We start from the raw sequence: 20,859 nt of genomic DNA, 5'->3' as shown, positions 1-20,859 counted from the left end.
GTGACTGTCTGGATGCAGGAAATGATGTAGCTGCATGTAGCACTTAAAGGTAACCAGGGATTTACTTTTGGAAAGCAGAACATTTTCCATTAGAAATGTGTAAATTATGCCAGTTTCTACTTTTCAAAATTTAAAATTCTTTGTAGAAGAAAGAGCTAGATGCAGTCATCTCATTTACTGTAAAAAGGGAATGTGAAGCCTCTTAAAATGTGTTTCTGTTGCTTTGATTTTTGTTTCTCAAAAAAGACTTTTGTTCATGTAAAGGATCAATATCTTTGAGGACTATAGTCTCACAATTAGCTCTTAGGTCTTAATGGCTTACATTTACTACAGCGTGTGTTTTGTGAAAGGTGCTCTTCTTAGTGCTCTACCTAGATTAACTCACTTCTCTCTCACAATACCTCTTCGGAGTCTGTGCTGTTAGCGTTTACAGCTGAGGCAGCCAAGGCACAGAGCACACAAGTAAGTTGCCTGAGGTCACAGGTGAAGGCGGGATCCATTCCCAGCAAGTCTAGTTCCAGAGTCTGTTCTCTTAACTTACAGATAATTTACCCTCACAAAATCTGGGACTTTTGGGGTATTTTATAGATTGGTTAAACACTCTGAATAAATGTTAGCATTGGCACCATTTGTTTTTATCACCACCTCTTCCACCGCCTTTAAAACATGACTGCTGGCTTTTCACTGACTCAGGTAGAAGCACAGCGGCAGTAGCACATTGCTCTCTTCCCATGAACGCAGACGTACAGACTTCCCTGAGTGCATGCGGTAGCGATAGAGAGTGCTCTGCTTTCCTACAGACCGCTTTTTTCATGCAGTTTATGTTTTAAGAAGACAAGTACTATTGGTACCAGGCATATCTAATGAAGGTGATGAATTATAAGTTGCAGTAAGTTAGAACAACTTGCTGCCAGAATAGGAGGGACGTCTTCACAGTGAGACGCCTGGCTTATTTGTAGTGTGGAAGATAGTGTGATATGGCAGTAGTTGCTTTACCTGGGCTTGCGATTGCAGCGGTTTATCATTGCGCGTGTGTGCACAGTGTTGTGGGTGTGTATATGCATTATGTGTATATTGTATTGAAATAAGCAGAGCAGCACCGAAAGGAAAGTGCTCATTTCTTTTCCTGATTTGCAAAATGTGAAGTGTTTAGTGAAATGTCACTACTTTTGAGAAAGATGGTCTGTCCACATCCTCTTCCTCCTTTTTTTTTACTTTGCCAGTTCGTCTGTGACAGTGGATGGGGTGATAATCAGCCTGTGTTGCAATTACAAGACCAAGTCAGTGGCGTTACAGCTGGCTGGTGGCCAGATACTTAAGTACCTCTGGGGTGAGTATCAACGTTAGGAAAACACGTTCATGATTTATATGCCTGTTTAATTCTTGAAAATGTGACATGTATCGTTTCTGTGCCACACTGATTGTTAGAGCTTTTAACTGCTCTGGAAAACCCTGAGCTGTAGCTCGGAATTGGCATGTGTTTTCCACCTCTCCTTTCTCTTGTAATGAACTGCAATACCCTAGTGAGTTTCCAGGATATATTTGGAAAGTGATCCAAACTGCATGTTAAGTGTTTTAGCAAGTTGAACGTGACACTTTTTGACAAACCTCATCTGCCAATCCTGCAGAGTCCCCCTCTGTGGCTGTTGAACCCTGGAAGAACCCAGGTGGCGTTCCTGTTCGCTTTCCTTATCCGTGCACGCAGACTGAATTGGCCGTGGTTGGAGGGGAGGTAAGTGAACTCAGGGCAGACAAACTTAGCAGCTAAGACGGTGACCCAGGATCTGATTGCATTAGGTGAGAAGAGTCTGGGCTTTGGAGGTGCACCTGGGTCTTGCTAAATCTTAAGGTAACAATGAGAAGTTACCCATCTTCCTGAGCTTCAGCTTCTTCATCTGTGAAATGGGATTAAGAGATGGACTGGCATGCAGTTGTTAGTTGATTCCTAGTTAGTGATTCCTTTCCTTGGAGGTATAAATTTACAAATTGAAGAATGCGGTAATGTTCTTAACAGCATCCCAGGTGGGTCTAATGTGTAGCCACAGTAGAGAACTACTGAATTTTGTCAGACCTTTTATTCAGAAATGACTTGTGGACTTTTGGTCAAGATGGCGGCATAAGTAAACATCTCACCTCCTTGCACAACCACATCAAAGTTACAACTAAAATATACAACAACCATCCCTCAGAACCATCAGAAATCGAGTTGACTGGAAGTCTGACAACTACAAAATTAAAGAAACCACAGCCACCCAGACTGGTGGGAGGGGCAGAGACACAGAAGACACCACATGTGGGTGCTGGTCCCGTACCCACATGTGGTGGATAAAAATTTGGGAGCATAGCTTGAGAGTGAGGAGTCCCAGCCCCACAGCAGGCCCCTCAGCCCGGGGTTCCAGTGCCAGGGACATAAGTCCCCATAACTACTGGCTGCAAAAACCAGTGGGGATTGAATTGGTGGAAGAAACCTCTAGAGTCCCAAGCAGTTCCTCTTAAAGAACCCACACACAGACTTACTCCGTCTGAGCTGCAGCACCAGGGTACCAGATTGGAAGGCACCAGTGGTGTTCAGGGAGGATTTGAAGTGTCTGGTGTCAAGACGAGAATTGGGGGACAACTTTCTCCCAAACAGAAAAGTGGGCAGAGGCCAATGTCTCTTTTCTCACCCCTCACACCACAGAGCCGGCAGGCTGGTGCCATATCTGAGACTCTGTCAACCTGGCTAACACTGTTTGCCCCACTTTGGAGATCCCCAGAGACTCCGTCTCATCCAACTTATGGGCCCAGCCAAGCTGCTTTTCCATATGAATGGCTGGTCTTGGGTTCACAACTCCTAAATCCTCTCGAACAAGCAACAGCCAGCCTTAGTGAGCCCCCAACCCCTGTACCTCTTACTCAGTGGCCCCAGGCCAGGCACTAGCACCAGCCAGCCAAGACTTACAGCTTGGCTTCACCAGGGAATCTCCACGCCCAGCACAAGTAGCAGCCATCTCAGATTGTTCTGTAGCTTAGGCAGGGTGGCCACAGGCAAAACAGGTGGAGGCTGACATTGGCCTGTACCACCCAGGAAACCCCAGGGCCTCCATACCCAGTGGACAGCCACAGACCATATCAGAGCACCACCACCCTGCTGCCACATAGCTGATCCCCCATGGAGGGTGGAGATTGGTGGACAGGTGGTTACAGCCAGTCCTTGTAGCTGACTGGCCTGGGCTGCCTTATTTGCCTTTGAGAAAAATGTTTAGGAAGGATTGACGTGAGAATTATGGTTAACCTTTTATGCATTCACTGTTTAGTGAGCACCTACTCTGTGTCTGTCCCCATGATAGCCATGTTCAGAACAAGGAAAGCAATGGATCTGCTGTGTTCTATGCAGATCAGACCACTGAGGAACAGTGGATTCCACTGGGGGTAGAGGGTCACATCATTGACAAACTCAAACATATCCAGGGAGAACCCAGGATGGTAAATGTCTGGGCCACACCCTTATCTCACATTTTTCAAAACTTAAGGCCTAAAGGTAAGGCCTTCAGGGTGTGGGAGGTGTCTTGTTTTGATCTAACTAGAATCCTTTGCCTCCTTATTCTGGTAACCAGTTACCCTGCTTTGTAGAGAAGCTACTCCTTCCCCATTCCTTGTGATTCTGGAGGGGCTCTCAGTTGTGGAACTGTGACCACCAGCCACAGGGACAGACTGTGACCTACAGTAGCAGACCAATCAAAGCCCTTCCCTGGGGCTTTTGTCTTTTTCCCTTTGGCTCATGAGTTAAAGGATGTGTTTGCAGAGATGGTGGCACTCATATCCCCAGCCATTTGGAAGAACTTGAAATAATTAGCCAAACACACAAATAGAAGACAAGCTGAGAAGGGCCGAGATGGAGTGTAACTGGAGCAGAGACAGTCACGCATCACTAAACGACAGGGACACATCCTGAGAATGTCATCGTTGGGCAGTTTCATTGTGCAAACACCACAGAGTGCACTTGCACTTAGGTCAAGCATGAGAGAAAACGAGGCGATCCAGAGACAAGGCAAACACATATGAGGCTGCTGCTGGCACCACACGGCACACTGATTTACAGCAAACTTTTATAAGTAGCAAGAGTACACTCTAAAATAGCAATAAAAAGTATAGTAAATATATAAACCAGTAACTGAGCCGTTTATTACCATTATCAACTACTGTGTGCTTTACATAATTATATGTGCTGTATTTTTATACCACTGGTGGGGCGGTTGGTTTATCAATGTCAGCATCACCACGGAACCCATAATGTGTTGTACTATGATGCTAAGAGAGCTACGGTGTTAGTAGCAATAGAAAATTTCAGTCCTGGTGGTCAGTGGTCACAGCCAAACCTTGCAGCTGACTGGCCTGGATAAAATCTGCCAACAGCAACCAAGAGGAGGGTGTACTGAACCCACACGAAGGGCACATCTTGAGTACCCAGCTTGGGTGATGGGGGAGGCTGTGCCACTGGACCCTACAGGACACCTACTACATTAGGCCACACTACCAATACATGGCGTCAAAGCAGCTCTACCTAATACATAGAAACAAACACAGGGAGGCTGCCAAAAGGAGGAGACAAAGAAACATGGCCCAAATGAAAGAACAGATCAAAACTCCAAAAAAAGTACTAAACAAAATGGAGATAAGCAATCTATCAGATGCAGAGTTCGAAATACTGATAAAGATGGTCAGGGAATTTAGTAAGGACCTCAACAGTATAAAAAAGATCCAGTCAGAAATGAAGGATTCACTGATTGGAATAAAAAACAGTGTACAGGGAAACAGCAGTAGAGTGGATGAAGCCAAGAATCAAATCAGTGTTTTGGAACATAAGCAAAAAACATCCAGTTAGAACAAGAAGTAAAAAGAATCCAAAAACTGAGGATGGTATAAGCAGCCTCTGGGACAACTTCAGGAGGTCCAACATTCGCATCATAGAAAAGAAGTTAGTTACCTGCAGGGGAGTTTCCATAAGACTGTCAGCTGATTTCTCAAAATGAACCTTGCAGGCTAGAAGGGATTGGCAAGAAATAATCATGAAAAGCAGGGACCTACAGCCAAGATTGCACTACCCAGCAAAGCTATCATTTAGAATTGAATGGCAGGTAAATAGCTTCCCAGACAAGAAAAAAGTAAAGGAGTTTATCATCACCAAACCATTAATATATGAAATATTAAAGGGACTTGTTTAAGACAAAGAAGATCAAAACTATGAATAATAAAATGGCAAAAAATACATACCAACAATCGAATCTAAAAAACAAACTAGACAAGAAGAGACAGAAGCATGGATGTGGAGTGTTTTGATGGTTGTCAGATGGGACAGGGGTGTGGAGGAATGGATGAGAAGTAAGGGGACTAAGAAGTACAAATAGGGAGTTACAGAATAGCCATGGGGATGTACAGTATGGGAAATGGAGTAGCCGAAGAACTTACATGTATGACCCTTGGACTTGAACAGTGGTGAGGGGATTACCTGTGGGAGTGGGGTGTGCTAGGTGGAGAGGGGCAAAGGGAGAAAAATCAGGTCAACTATAAGAGCATAATCAATAAAATATAATTAAAACACAAATAAAAAATGACAGGACTTGCTGCCAAATTGTATGGCATCATACTCCATTCAGAACGGGACCAACCACATCTTTTGTATCTATATTCTTTCTTGAATACAGAGACTTAGCTTTGAAGTCACAGGTCAGTAGGAGTGTGTAATAGAAAAGTTAGGTTTAACTAGCTTGGTTTGAATTGTTCGTAATTTCAGCTTTATTTCTTTGCAGGAATGTGTCCTTGGTCTGACTGACAGGTGTCGCTTTTTCATCAATGACAATGAGGTATAAAGGCTTGGTTTGGTCCCCGGTCCTTTTCCGTTTGCTCCAAGTAATAACGCCCAGCTTCCCCTTGCTTCCCTTGCTTTGTTGTAGGTTGCTTCGAATATCACGTCGTTTGCAGTATATGATGAGTTTTTATTGTTGACAACTCATTCTCATACCTGCCAGTGTTTTTGTCTGAGAGATGCCTCATTTAAAAGTAAGTTTTCAGTGTATAAAATAGAATACAGTCCCTCTTCTTGTATCTTTTTTCTCCGGAGTCTTGATGACTTTCAAGTCCTTCACCTCCTCGGGCTTTGGATCCCCGTGACCTCGACTGGGGAAGCCGGTGGAGTGCAGTTCCCTTGTCTTTAATCTCAACATGGCACCTCAAGTCGAATCATTCCGCGCCAGTTAGCAAGACTTCCAGATCAGGCAGTCCTTCCTTTAGCAGGATATTCTAAAGTTAAACCAGAAGTTTTCAGGAGATTTTACTGTATAACTAATATAATACTTTACTTTGAATTACCAGTAAATACCAAACTGACAGTGTGCCCTAACTTCTTTATGATCTTCCTTGGTAACCTCACTGTGGCCACCCTCCAATGTACCATCTGAAGGGCGCCCTCTGGTGGTTTGCAGGAAATAGGCTCCATTTTTTTTCCCTTTCATTCCATGCTGACACCGTGTGTGTGTGTGTGTGTGTGTGTGTGTGTGTGTGTGTGTGTGTGTGTGTGTGTGTGTGTGTGTGTGTGTGTGTGTGTCTAACTTGGAAATGGAGTGTGTGTGTGTGTGTGTGTCTGTCTGTCTGTCTAACTTGGAAATGGAATCACTCACTGGTATAATTACAGTGCTGAGAAACAGGGAAGCTACCCAACCTCCCCTGTGTTTTCCAGACCAGTCGATAAGTTGTGGATGTGAATATGCATGAAGGCTCTGTGAGGGGGGGCACGTTCAAGGGGTGAGGCTGTTTATCAGGAAGGCGAATGGTCTTGCAGTTAAGTGGGGGAGAGCCAAGGAGCCTGATTGTTAGCCGCTCTCTTCCATTTCGGATAACGTGCAGTTTCACCTGCAGTTAGTGAGGGGTGGCTTGTCGTGACAGTGATTCTGAAGGCTTAGCCAACGGTGTCTTCAGCATTACAGGCAAGTCTGAGCAGCAGTGACGTGCCCAACGGGGAGAATCTGCGGAAGGTGGAGAGGGGCTCGCGCATTGTCACTGTCGTGCCCCAGGACACGAAGCTGGTGTTGCAGGTAAGTGGGTTTTTTAGGCTGTGTTTCTGATCATCATTCAGTCAGTGCCAGACAGTTCCTGCAGGTTGTATTGTAGGCTCTCTTATCACTTGCAGTAATGTATTCTAAGCCTTTCCTTGCTGGGTTCTCTGTCAGCTTTATGCAGAGGGGTGTTCACACAGGCTCTGCCTAGTCAGGCTGATAGGGAGGCTTTTCTAGAAAGGGAGCCAAATACTGAGCACAAGTGGACTCTGCTGAAAGTGTGAAGTACGGCATTGTGGTGGTTCACTGTGGAGTTGGGTAAAGTTGTGTACCCTGGGTGGTTAAGTGTTTCTGTTTCATTAAGAAATCGTTACTTTGATGTATTTATTTTAAGATGCCAAGGGGAAACTTGGAAGTTGTTCATCACCAAGCCCTGGTTTTAGCTCAGATTCGGAAGTGGTTGGACAAGTAAGTACCATGTATATGACTAGTTAGCTTATTCTGACTTAGTGTATATGAGGACGAACAGTATTCTTTTAAAGTGTTTAAAACGTAAAAGTCTGAAAAGCATTCATTACAGATGTCGACCAGGGTATCAGAACACTTTTTATTCACACTTCCATGTTAATTCCATGTGGTGTGGTAGAGATTTCTAGTGGAAAGAATTGCGAAGCCCTGACTGACATTAGTCAGGGCTTCTTAGCCTCAGGGGTCCAGGCGGGCTTTACGTGGCCTGTGAGCCCAGGGAAGTGGGGCATCAGTCCATGTCTGTGTGTTTATCTAGGCAGAAGGCCCACGGCTTCCAGAGTTACCGGGGACCAGTGACCCCCAGGTGCCTGGGCCACTGTTAGGAAAGCAGCCTTCCCTTGCCTGAATCTGTATGGGGGAAGCTGGATTGTTTTGTTAAAAAAGGAAGTGGCCCTAAGTTTCATGATGGTTTTTCTTTCGTGTGTATGTGGAGATGTTGTCCTCAGCCTGCCATCGTACCTTTTAGGAGGGCAAATGAACTTGGTACCCTATTTTATTCCGCCGTTTCAGAGCGGAAATCCATTAGCAGTTGTTGGGCACTTGGGCTATGATCTAATTAGAACTCGCTTATCACAATGACGATGTGCTGGGTCCAGGGAGCTTAGCTTTTATGAAATGCCTTTTCTGTTGGTTCTCTTCACAGGCTGATGTTTAAAGAAGCATTTGAATGCATGAGAAAACTGAGAATCAATCTCAATCTGATTCATGATCACAACCCGAAGGTAATTTGCTGTATCTGACTTTGGCCTTAGCTTACTTTGCACTTGAACTGATGCTATCTGAACTAAAATGTTTTGTCCTTTTTTTTTTGGTTAGGTGTTTCTTGAAAATGTGGAGGACTTCATAAAACAGATAGATTCTGTAAATCATATTAATTTGTTTTTCACAGAATTAAAGTAAGTATTTTGAATAATTTGTGAGTAACCATAATTTTCTCTTCTAGTTAAGGAAATCAGATAGCTGGAGGAGAAAAATTAGTGTGTAGTATTTTTTTAATCACTGTAACTCTTAAATGCCATACATACTGGATTTTTGCTGTCTCTTTTTAAAAAAACAGTCAACTTAAAACTAAAACTTTAAAGTAAATAGGTCAGAATATTGTTTAACTTCATTTTTAGGTGGACATATAAAACTTTTTTTTTCTTATGAAAATAAAGTGGAGTCTTCTTATGTCTGTATTGACTTTTTCTCCAATTTTTTAATGAGAAATTTTAAACTTGTAGAGAGTTGGGAGAGTTGTCACACGAGAATCCTATACGTCCACCCAGATTCTAGAATTCATGTTCTCCTATACTTTATCACTATTTACCATCATCTGTCCATTATCATCCATTTTTAGAAAAATTTCAAGGGAATTGTAGGCATTAGTCCACCTTATCTCTCAGTATTCCACTTGGCTTAGGGTTGTCTAGAGTGTGTCGTTTGGGTGTGGATCCCCTCCTGCAGGTCACATTTACAGTGAGATGCACAGGTCGGCAAGTGTGCCGTCCAGTGAGTGTTGACAGATGTCACTTCATGTAGCCTGAGCCCCATCCAAGAGAACACTTCCTTCGTCTCAGGAAGTTCCCCCAGTCCCTTCTCAGTCAGTCCCTGGCCCCTTAGGCAACCGCTGTTTTGAGTTTTGACCATGGGTGAGTTTTACGTGTTCAAGAACTTTATATGAATGGATTCATGGTGCATTTAATTTTCTGTGTAAATTTCTTTCACTTAGTGGATATTTTGCACATACCACGAGTTCGTCTTGTCTATCACTCAGTAGTACGCCCTGGTGTAAATACACTGCAGTTGTTGGTGGGCACCTGGACTGCCCCTCGTTTGGGGCTGCCTGGATAAAACGTCGGAATGTTAGTGCACAGGTCTTCATTTCTCAATGAGCTTCTCCATTTTTGCTTTATATGAGTAATATTACAGTTAAACTGTTTTCCAGGAGCTATTTTTATTTATTACCTCCTCAGGACACCTGGGTTTATGGTAGTAGTTTGAGAGCAGATAGTGACCTTTAACACACACGTGCTCTTAGGGAAGAAGACGTCACGGAGACCATGTACCCTCCGCCAGTTCCCGGCCCCGAGCGGCCGCCCAGGGGAACCGACGGGGGGAAGGTGGACCTCGTCTGCGATGCGATGCGAGCAGCCATGGAGAGCATAAGTCCTCACAAGTACGTGCGCTGCCGGTGGTGGCATCTTTTGACTAACAGAGGCGAGCAGTCGTCCTTCCTCTGCTCGTTCCTCCTCCTCATTGTGGTGGTGGTCTTCGCTTATGACCTCAGGTACCTCCTGTCCATACTCACCTCTCATGTGAAGAAGTCCACCCCGGAACTGGAAGTCGTGCTGCAGAAGATCCACGAGCTTCAAGGTAGAGACGCGGTCCCAGACAGCGTGTTTAACGGGGCCTCGATGGCCACCAGTTTTCCGGTCTTTGGGTGGCCATGTGGCCAGGACCAGGGCCGCAGCACCAATTTCACCTGTGGCCTTTGGGTTGCTGTTTTAAGACCTGTGTCTTTTTTAGTGCTGCCCTACAGAGCATGTGCAAAAGAGTCAAAAGTGTGTATGTGCTGGAAAATGTGTTCATGTGTCTTGCTGGTTATGTTGTTAGGCGTGTGGGTTTTCCCCCCACATGGTTCTGTTCTGTTTTCTGACACGCGGACAGGAAGTGCCGCCCCTGATCCTGATGCTGTGAGTGCTGAAGAGGCCCTGAAGTACTTGCTGCTGCTGGTAGACGTCAACGAGCTATACGATCATTCTCTTGGGACCTACGACTTTGATTTGGTCCTCATGGTAGCTGAGAAGTCCCAGAAGGTATGTGGAGTGGCCGCTGTGCCGTCTTTTTGGTCCTGGCTTAGGTAATCGTGGTAGCATCCGTGCCTGCTCCTGACGGTGCAGCATCCTGCTCCGTGCTGGTCTGTGAGGACAGGCCTGGGAGCAGATCTGTGAGCCTCTGGGGCCCACGCTTCCAGCGCCATTCTCTGCCACAGTTGTGTGCGTATCAAAGTGTTCGGATTGCTGGGTTGAGCGAGTGAAATAAAATTACTTGGTTATTTTTAAGATGGCAGACACACATGTGAACAAATTCTCTTACAAAGAACATAACAAATGGCTCTGGCTGGTGTGGCTCAGTGGATTGGGTGCCAGCCTGGGAACCAAGGGATTGCTGGGTTGATTCCCGGTCAGGGCACATTTCTGGGTTGCGGGGTGGGTCCCTGGTTGGGGCATGTGAGAAGCAGCCATGCATTGATGTTTCTCACCCTCTCTTTCTTCCCCCCTTGCCCTCTCTAAAAATAAATAATTTTTTTTTTTTTAGTGGAACAACAAATCAGTGTTTCTTTTTCTCTTTCCCCCTTCCCCTCTTTCTCTAAAATCAGTAAGTAAAAAATAATAGTATATTAATATGGCACATATTCTTAAAATAATGTACCATAAGTACCATAAAATAAGTTTTGGACTTACTGCGATAATTATTTATTTATATGTTTATAAGTATATCACAAGCAATAAAGTTCTACTTACGGTTTTTGGTTTTTTTTTTAGGATCCCAAAGAATATCTTCCATTTCTTAATACACTCAAGAAAATGGAAACTAATTATCAGCGGTTCACCATAGACAAACACTTGAAACGGTATGAAAAAGCCATTGGCCACCTCAGCAAATGTGGTGAGTATGAGGAGTATGTTTATTTCTGCTTTAAATGTTCTTTGGAACAAGGCGGGCTATAAATTAAAATGCTAGTTTATTTATTTCTGAAGATTTTATTTATTTATTTTTAGAGAAAGGGGAAGGGAGGGAGAAAGAGAAGGAGAAAAATATCAACATGTGGTTGTCTCTCATGTGCCCCCTACTGGGGACCTGACCCGCAACCCAGGCATGTGGCCTGACAGGGAGTCAAACCAGCAACCCTTTGGCTGTCAGGCCGGCACTCAATCCACTGAGCCACACCAGCCAGGGCTAAAATATTACTAGTTTAGACATAGACTGATTACAGTTTCCACTCCTGAAAACTTTACCAGTTACATACATGTACCTCGTTGTAGGCATTACGAGAAGCTGAGGGTGAAGCGAATGTCTTTTAAAGAGCCGAGGAGCTCTGCAGCCAAGATGATAGAGCAGATCTTCTTTGGGTTAAGAATGATCACCTCCTAAATCCACTTCAGTGTCTCAGAATTGAAACTGGTTGATAACTCAGTCTTCCCAGGGTGTTGGCAAACACCCGAGGGAAACCTGGCGTGTCCGGGGCGAGATGCAAGTGCCCACCCGCGGTGCCTCGGAAGCCACAGTTGCAGGCGTCGGTGACGGAGGGGAGCCAGCACAGTGCACAGCACAGTCCCTGACCCGTGCTGGGGCATCTGGCTTCCAATAGTGTGATTCTTTTCTGAGGGCTGGGACGGGACAAGGGTCAGTCGCCTGGGGAGCTCGTTAAGCGTTCCGTTTCTGGCTTCCTTGGAAAATCTGATTCAGTTGGGTTGGGTCAGACTTGGGCATGTGTAGATTTAATAAGCTCCCCAGGTGACTCTTATTAAGCAGGCTGAGCAAACTGTGCTGGATGGTCATTTATTCAGGGTAGTGAAAGAAAACTTTTTTAAGTAGAACTCTAATCCCAATCTAATACCTCAGAATCTGCAGTGGTGTTCATTAAAATTCAAATTCCTGGATTCTGTTCTCTCGATCCTCTGATTACTTAGGTCTTATAGAGGCCCCTTGTTGATTTTGTTTGGGGACCATTGGTAAAATTGAAATCCTTTCTGCTTCCAGAGTCTTAAGCTTATGTGTGTATGAATCTTATTTCTGCAGGACCCGAGTACTTCCCAGAATGCTTAAACTTAATCAAAGACAAAAACTTGTATAACGAAGCTCTGAAGCTGTATCCACCGAGCTCGCAGCAGTACAAGGTGTGTGGTGGACAGAACGAGGCTCTCCTGGTTCTGCTCTGTGCCTCAGTTGGAAAGGGTGGGGGTCTTGAGTCTGTAACTCTGCCCTTGGTGTCTGGGTTCATCTTCAGATGAATTAGCCTCACCTTGAACTTCTCATCTGACCTGTGCCTCTTCTGAACCACTTTCCCAGGCTGGAAAGCTAGGCATGGTCCCAGGTTCCTCGTGGGGAATACCCCTGGCTGCTTCCACACGGGGCTCCCTGCCTCCACCCGCTCCTGCAGCGCAGCCTCACTGCTGCGCAGCTGGTCGTCCTGGAAAGTGCAGCTCTTCCTCGTGTATTTCAGGGCACAGGGACAACATTTGGATTGTCTGTTGAAACAAACATCTGTGTAGCTTTTCTTATACATCAGGTATTTTGCTTGTAAGCTACACGTGCTCTGTAATTCTCACAAAAACGTGGTAGGTGGTGTGCACAACTTACAGATGGGGACACAACTTGCCTACAGAGCTGGGCTGTGAAGGGGCTAACCCGGGACCTGGAGCCCGTGCTGTTAACCGGCTCACCGAGCCTCCCTCAGCACCACCTCCAGTCGCCTGCAGACCGCACACGTCTTTCTGTGACTGGGCCCCTGACTGCTTCTCCAGCCTCAGCTGCCTCTGCCAGCCCCCTGCCTTCCCCTTCCTTCAGCCCCACTTGTCCGGCAACACGCTCAGGTCTCCTGCCAAAAGCTGGTCCTGGATGAGTTCTGAACACTGACCTCTCAGACTACCTTGTTCTTAACTTGGTGGCACTTATCAAATTGCAGGTTTGCTGATCTGTCCTCCCACCAGGCAGTGGAGTTCCTAAGGGCAAAGACTCAGTGTTACATTCCTTCTGCGTCCCTGCCTAGCACTGAGCCTGGGAAACAGAGTTTGGCCAATGGCTGCCTCTTTGCTCTCATTTTCGTCACCTGTTCCTCTCCCCTGTGCCCTCACTGCTTCACTCGCCCCGGTCTCCTTGCGTATTCCTTCCTGGGTGTTCCGTACACGTTGCTGGAGTTTGGCCATGGAGCCTTCTGTGCTGCCGGCCCGGAACACTCTCCCTGCCTCTGCCCGTGGCTTCCTCTCCTTGCAGCTCGCTGCCTTTACTGCTGTCAGCCTTTCCTCTGTTGCCACAGGAGCAGGTGCTTGGTGGTGGTTCTCGTTATTGTTTGGTTTATTTTTTGATTGCAGTATCATTCTCACTGCCCTGAATAGTACCCAGTAATTACTTGTTGAGTGAATTAACGGCACATCCTCAGTCAGGTGTTGGATGGCAGAATGACTGAATTCACCGAGCGGCCGTAGGGTTCTCCTAAGTGATTCCAGAGTTTCAAGTACAGTGACTAACGCAGGCAACAGTGGAGACTGAAAAAGTGGTTGTCACCTTTCCTCACCGCCCTCCATCTCTCGTCACAGGATGTCAGCATTGCCTACGGGGAACACCTGCTGCAGGAGCACCACCATGAGGCAGCGGGGCTGCTGTTTGCCCGCTGCGGCGCCCACGAGAAAGCCCTTGATGCCTTTCTGGCTGCTGGCAGCTGGCAGCAGGCGCTCTGTGTGGCAGCCCAGCTCTCCCTGAGCCAAGACCAGCTGGCCGGCCTCGGCAGAGTTCTGGCAGGTAGGCATTGTTGCGGGTTCTCCGAAATGAGACCTTCTCCAAAGGTTTTTTTCTTTCCTTTCTTTCCATTTCCTTCCATTTCCTTCCATTTCCTTCCTTTCCCTTCCTTTCCTTCCTTTCCTTCCTTTCCTTCCTTTCCTTCTTCTTCTTTCCTTCCTTCCCTCCCTCCCTTCTTGTCTCCCTCCCTCCCTCCCTTCCTCCCTTCCTTCTTTTCAAAGACATTTAGGGCAGCATACCTTAAGGCAAGCTCGTACTCAGTACAAGTTAACATGGCGTGGCTGCACCAGAGTCTGACCTTGTAGAGCAGAGGACAGGCTCGGGTCTACCTATGAGAAGACAGGAGTACGGGGTCTGGTCCTCTCAACTGTGCTTGGAGTCAGTGATTACAGGTTTAAGAATTTTTTATTTTAGGCCTTTTAGTTATTCATTTTGACTTCATTGTTACTTCTGCTTTAGAAACTGATGGGTATTGGTAGTTTAGACCTTCCAGCTCTGTGATCTATGATCTTTTTTCATATTCTTTATGACTCTTGGCTTGCTATGTGCCTCGTGGTGGGGCATGCCTCGTTGTCCCAGGTGTTTATAAAAAGTGGTGGGGAAGGCAGTGGTCAGACGTTTTGAGAAATACTATGTGGTGGAGTCCTTTCATGTGTGTGTTCACTTCATTTACATAAGGCAGCTCTTTAAATAGTGGAGCTGACTCTCCCTGTTTCTGTCAGTGATCATATGGCCCGGAGTTAGCATGAGGTGGGAGGCAGGGATCTGCCAGCCCCCGGTCCTGTGTGCCTTCCTCCCTAGTGTGACTGCCTCAGCCTTGCTCCGTGAGTGCAGTTCTGCGGTCGGAAAACCCTGCATGTCCCCAAGCAGAACAGCTGTGCGCACCTAGTGCTCAAGCAACCAAACAGCAGCCTCTTCCTATTGGGGGGAGAAATGGACAGTGAGAGATGCCAGGTCAGTTTCTCATGCGCGTGCCTTTGTGAGCATTCGTCATGGCTAATTTGGACTGTATGTGGTTTTCACATCGCATGTGAGATTTAGATTGTAACCGCCATTCACGGTAGGACTCTGTGGTGTTCCTGCCTCTTCCCCTCAGAGGAGTTCACAGATACGCAGTTTGATACCTAATAAAGACATATTAATGGTCGTCATCAGAAGACTCTGTTTAACTTTATTTTTCCCAGTGCTTCCCAAACTTACTTGAGTGGTTTTTTGGTACGGCCTTTTATTATCCTATGGAACAGTCTTAGCACTTTTGAAAATGTTGTTTTAAAGCAGTTTGACTTGGAAGTATACACCATAGAGCTCAATCTCCAATTTGTGTTGAGACCATTTCTATTTAAATAACACTACCAAAGACCGGTTCACCTGGAGTCGGCAATACCGTTGTTCTTGGCGGGCCAGCCGTGGTCAAACGCTTATCGGTGTCTTTGCAGGGAAGCTGGTCGAGCAGAGGAAGCACAGCGAGGCAGCCACGGTACTGGAACAGTACGCCCAGGTAAGCGCACTGCCTCCCCACGAAAATTCCCCCAGCTAACAGGCGAGGACTTTCTAGTTGTACCTTACGGACCATGAAAATTAAAATAACTGTGAGTAATTAGGAAGTTCAGAGATCGTTTGCCTGACAGGTTTTCATTCTTGCCGACTTGACTTGGAAATCTGAATTCAGGATATCTCCGTGTAGGTTCGGTGAGGCAGGGCACCAAAGAGCTCTGCTACAATATGTAAGGGTGGTCAGACCACCCGTACAGAGTACCAGATTAAATCTCAGGGAAGTTGCACCTTCTATGTTACCTTGCCAAAGTAGAAAGAAATGAGAAAGGACCATTCTAAAACAAGGTGATTGAACTTTAAGTACTTTTTTGGCTTTTACACTCATTTTCTCTGTTGGAAATATTTCTTTCCCTCGGGTAGTTTGATGGGTACTGATTTTTTCCAGCAGATTGTAAAAAATAAGTACTTACACCAGCTTTTGCTAGAACTGCAGGATTTATTGTGACGATAATAAAACTCTGGACTGACACTGGCCACAGACCAGCAAGACACACAGGCACAGCTGACCCTAGAGATGGTTGCCTTCTGAAGTTGTTGGCCTTTGATGAGATGGTGTTTTTATAGTTGTTAGCAGTGGGCACATTTTTAATAACATAATCGTGCTTTTAAAATATTTCAGTGTCTTTTATGTCATAAGGGTGAGTGAAAGAAGATAACATTAATTTCATATCATTAGACCCCGGAAAGAAAATATGTTGGGTGATTGGCTGAAAACAATAATGAGTACAATATGCATAGTGCCGCAGGACACGAGGGGGGCCGAGAACGAGGTGGACGGAGTCCTCAGGAGCTGAGCAGGGCTGTGCCGGACAGAGTGCTGGGGACGGCACTCACTCACAGGGTCCCCAGGGGTCAGGGGCAACTCGTCAGCAGGTACAACAGCAAATGAAGAGGCTGGGATAGAGGGAGGTACCTACCACCTCAGAGGGTTAGCCGAATGGCTGAGATGGTGCTCTTTTTTCCTTTGTAAAGGGAGGTTAATTCACATATGTATAAACTCATATATTTACTTATAATTTCCATATACTCAATTGGGATATCATTTGCATACAGTAAAGTTTGCCAGTTTTAAATGAAAATTGGTAAACGGTTGAGTCTAGAAGAATGTTTTCAGTTGCATAGCCGCCATTACAATCCCGATACTAAACTTTTCTCACACCCCAAGAAGTTCCTTATTTCCCCTTTTGCAGTCAGTCTTTTCTCCCCACTCCCGGGCCCCATTAACTGCTGCTGTGCTTTCTGTCGTTACACTTTCGCTTTTTCTAGGATTTCATAGAAATGGATCCATCTGGTATGTGGTCTTTCTACTACGGCTTTCTTCACTCACATAATGCTTTTGGTTTCTAACATTTCTTTTGATTCATTCTTAACATTTCCATCTCTCAGCTTACTTTGCCCCTGTGTTCTTGCATTTGGTCTACTTACTCCATTAGAGCCACTAGCATATTAATCTTCCTAATTTTAAATTCCCAGCCTCAATTCCAACATCCCTGCCATATCTGAGGCTGGTGATGAGGCTAGCTCTGGCTCATCAAACTGTCCTTTGTATTTTCTGTGTGCCTTGTTCTCTGTTGCAAACCTGATGTGATGCCCTGGGAAAAAGGAAATTCAGTAAATAGGCTGTTAGTGATGTGACAGGTGTGGGGGCAGGAGAAGCTTTCTAGAGTCCTGTGATGAGGTCACGGTCTTTGAGTGAGTCTGCGCCCCCTGCACGGTGACCTTCCTGGTGCTTCTTGGGTCTTTCACCCCGTAGGTAGCCCAGGAGGGCTGGAGGGAGCTACTGCAGGTGGGTATTGCCCTTCCCCCACATAGGTGAGACCCTGAAAAACCCACTTTGGTTAGGCTCTGGCAAAATAGTTTCTTATGAGGGCAGGCCTTGTGAAGAACAGCTTGCTTTGGGTATATTTTTAAATGGCTTACTTTCCCCCTCCACCTGCTAAAGATGTGAATTTCCCTCTGAGTCACTGTGAGAGCCTGTAGGGCTCCTAGGGGTGAAGACTCACAGACGTGTTGGAGCCTTTCTGAGTCTGGACCCCACAGAGTTTTTAACTCTTAGCCTTATATCTGTGGTGGGCCTGGCCCACGGTGCGCCTGCAGCCATCAGTCTGTCACAGTGTAGGTTTCTCCTGCCCCGGTGCTCATTCTGGTAGAGATTTCTGTCCGTGGCTTTCTGCTCTGGTAAGTTGTAGCTCTCTGTCTCCGCCTCTCTGTCCCTCCGTTCATGGGGGGCAGCGGTTTGCCCTGTGACCTGAATTCCCTGATGGATCTGAGAAGAGTTGATGATGATTTCAGTTTGTTCAGCTTTCTACTTGTTAGCATACAGTAATGACTTCCAGGTTTCTTGCATGCTGAACCAGAAACTGGAAGTCATATAATGCTTTTGAGATTCACCCATGTTGTAGTGTGTATCAGTTTATTCTTTTTTATTTTGTTGAATAGAACTCCATTGCGTGAGTGTATCACAACAAAAAAAAGAAAAGTAAGCATTGGCAATGATGTGGAGAAATAGGAACCCTGGTACATTGCTGGTGGGTATGTAAAACAGTGCAGCCACTAAGGAAAATAGATCGTTGGTCCCTCAAAAAGTTAAAGAATCACCGTAGGACCCAGCGGTCTCACTCCTCAGTCTATATAAAGAGAAAAGGAAACATGTTGCAAAGAAACTTGTATAAAGTTTATAGCAGCACTATTTATAATAGCCAAAAGGTGGAAACAGCCCAAGTATTGATCCATGACAAATGAATGGATAAATAGATTGTAAGACACACACATACACACAAAGGGATATTATTTAGTCATAAAAGAACAAAAAGCTGATACATGCTACAACTTGGAAAAGCTTTGAAAACATATGCTAAGTGAAATAAGCCAGATATAAAAGGACAAATGTTGTATAGTTCGACTTATATGCGGTACCTAGAGCAGTCAGATTCTTAGAGACAGGAAGTAGAATGGTGGTCGCCAGAGGATGGGGATGTGGGAGAGTGGGGAGTTCCTGTGTGCTGGGCTTAGAGTTGCAGTTCTGCAAGGTAAAAGTGTTTCGGAGAGGGATGGTGATGATGGCTTCACTACAGGGTCAACTTGCTTAATGCCACTAAACTGTATACAAAAAATAGTAAAATGGCAAGTTTTATGTTTATATATATATATAAAACATTTTACTAAAGTATGATTTCTTGATTTTACTAAAATCAAGAACATAAGACAAAAAGAGAACAAAGAACTGCTACATGCTACAACATGGATGAATCTTGAAAACGTGCTAAGTGCAAGAAGCCAGACATGGAAGGTCGCCTGTCGTATGGTTCCTTTTGTATGTCTATACTGCACAGATCCAGGGAGACAAAGCGGAGTAGAGGTTACCAAGAAATGAGGAAGCGGAAAATGGGAAGGGATTATTTAATGGGTGTGGGCTGTGTTTATGGGGTGCTACAAACATTTTTGTGGTGATACACTATTATGAATACAATAAATATTAAGTTGAACACTTTAAAATGATTAATTGTATGTTACGTGAACTGAACCTCACTATAACATACGCATACAAGCACACACATGTGGGTCAAACAAAAGACATCCTACTGTGTCCCTTTGTGGACCTTTGGTATCTGCCTGTTACTGTGGCGTGTACCGGATAATCCATCGGGGTCTGGGAAGAAAATTTTTATTTTATCTTTCTAATTAAAAATAACTTGTTTAGAATAATATATGTGTATTATAGATTGTTTAAAATGCAAATATACACAAGAAAATAAAAATACCTTATTCCTACCACTCAGATTGCTGTTAGTAGTACCTTCCATTTTTTCCTAGAGAGTACACACACACATTCTTTCTCTCTCCCTCTCTTTCTGTGTATATGCACACGTATCAGGTCTGTCCAGAAGCAATCCAGCCGTGTACTATGAAAAATAGACACATTTATTGCAGAAGATAAAAGATACAAGAAACATTGTACATAGGACAATGCTACCTCAGTCCCCTTCAAAGTAGGCACCTTGGGACCTCACACAGTTCTCCCAGCATCTCTTCCACTGTTCAAAACACTCTGCAAAATCCTCTGTTGGAATTGCCGTCAGCTGCCCTGGCATTTTCCTGAACCTCATTGACAGTCTGAAATCTCTTCCCTTTCAAAGGTGATTTTACTTTTGGGAAAAGCCAGAAGTCACAGGCCATCAGATATGGGCTATAGGGGGGCTGAGTCACCTGGGTGATTTGATGTTTCACCAGAAAAACTCTGTATGATACATGAGTGGGCATGTTGTCACCATGAAGCTGCCAATCACCAGTTGCCCATAGCTGCTGCCATTTTCCTCATCTGGCATCTTTCAGCTCATGAAGAACTGATTGAGGTAGTACTCCTTATTAGTCACTTGGCCTGGAGAGGTGTACTCATGATGGACAACACCTTCCCAATCAAGAAACACAGTTAACATGGGCTTGATCTTGCTGCGACTTTGCCATGCCTTCTTCTGGCAGAGGGAGAACCAGGCGACTTCCACTGGGACAACTCGGCCTTTGTTTCCGTGTCATAGCTATAGACCTACGATTCACCTCCACTTATGACCTTCTTGAGGAAATCTGGCTCATTGGTAACAGTTTGAATCAGATCATTAACAATCATTGCGTGATGTTCCTTCTGCCCTGGTAACAGAAGCTGCAGAATGAATTTTGCCATGACATGTTTCTTGCCAAATTCCTGGGTCAAAAACTCAGACGCAGTAGTTTTTGGAATCCCCAGATCAGTTTCTAGTTCTCCCACTATCAGTTGCCCATCTTTGTTGATTGCAACCTGTACACGTTCAATATTCTCAGGTGTTCTGCTTGTTGCTGGCCTTCCAGAGTGTGGATCACTTTCAACAGATTCTTGACCATCTTTGAAGCATTTGTCCACACTTTTATTTGCACTCATTGCACTCTTTTATTTGTACTCATTGCATTGTCCCCAAAGGCCTTCCAAATCATCTGAATAGTTTTCACGGAGGAATGTTCAAGCTTAATGCAACATTTGATGCAGATTCATTGCTTTGCTTGCTCAGTCATTTTGAATGCGATAGCCACACAGTACACATGCTCACTCACTGGTGCCTACCACCCCCACTGACTAGTACAGTGAAGTCATCATTGTTCATGTGCGAGCATTCCAGTCTACTCTCCTTGGCTGCCAGGTTACATCAGTGTCACACACACCAGTCTCCAATGGCTGGACTTTTTGGGACAGACTGTGTGTGGGTGTGTAAATGTA

General features: G+C 45.2%; 1 protein-coding gene across 1 annotated transcript in view; it reads left to right on the top strand.

Annotated features, from left to right (window-relative positions):
- ELP1 (elongator acetyltransferase complex subunit 1) overlaps positions 1-20,859 on the top strand; it is a 59,664-nt gene that overhangs the window by 26,897 nt on the left and 11,908 nt on the right. The window contains exons 15-29 of the mRNA XM_045840820.1: positions 1,224-1,330; positions 1,629-1,732; positions 5,790-5,843; positions 5,934-6,039; positions 6,955-7,070; positions 7,426-7,499; positions 8,203-8,281; positions 8,376-8,455; positions 9,580-9,717; positions 9,829-9,914; positions 10,209-10,357; positions 11,087-11,210; positions 12,345-12,442; positions 13,862-14,063; positions 15,497-15,558. Coding sequence (XP_045696776.1) covers positions 1,224-1,330; positions 1,629-1,732; positions 5,790-5,843; positions 5,934-6,039; positions 6,955-7,070; positions 7,426-7,499; positions 8,203-8,281; positions 8,376-8,455; positions 9,580-9,717; positions 9,829-9,914; positions 10,209-10,357; positions 11,087-11,210; positions 12,345-12,442; positions 13,862-14,063; positions 15,497-15,558 — 1,579 coding nt within the window. The remainder of the gene's footprint in view (positions 1-1,223; positions 1,331-1,628; positions 1,733-5,789; positions 5,844-5,933; positions 6,040-6,954; positions 7,071-7,425; positions 7,500-8,202; positions 8,282-8,375; positions 8,456-9,579; positions 9,718-9,828; positions 9,915-10,208; positions 10,358-11,086; positions 11,211-12,344; positions 12,443-13,861; positions 14,064-15,496; positions 15,559-20,859) is intronic.

Source organism: Phyllostomus hastatus, unplaced genomic scaffold (genome assembly GCF_019186645.2).
Source record: "Phyllostomus hastatus isolate PE091 unplaced genomic scaffold, TTU_PhHast_1.1 phas_contig_34, whole genome shotgun sequence".
Taxonomy (NCBI): Eukaryota; Metazoa; Chordata; class Mammalia; order Chiroptera; family Phyllostomidae; genus Phyllostomus; species Phyllostomus hastatus.
This window is presented reverse-complemented; position numbering and strand designations above follow the sequence as displayed.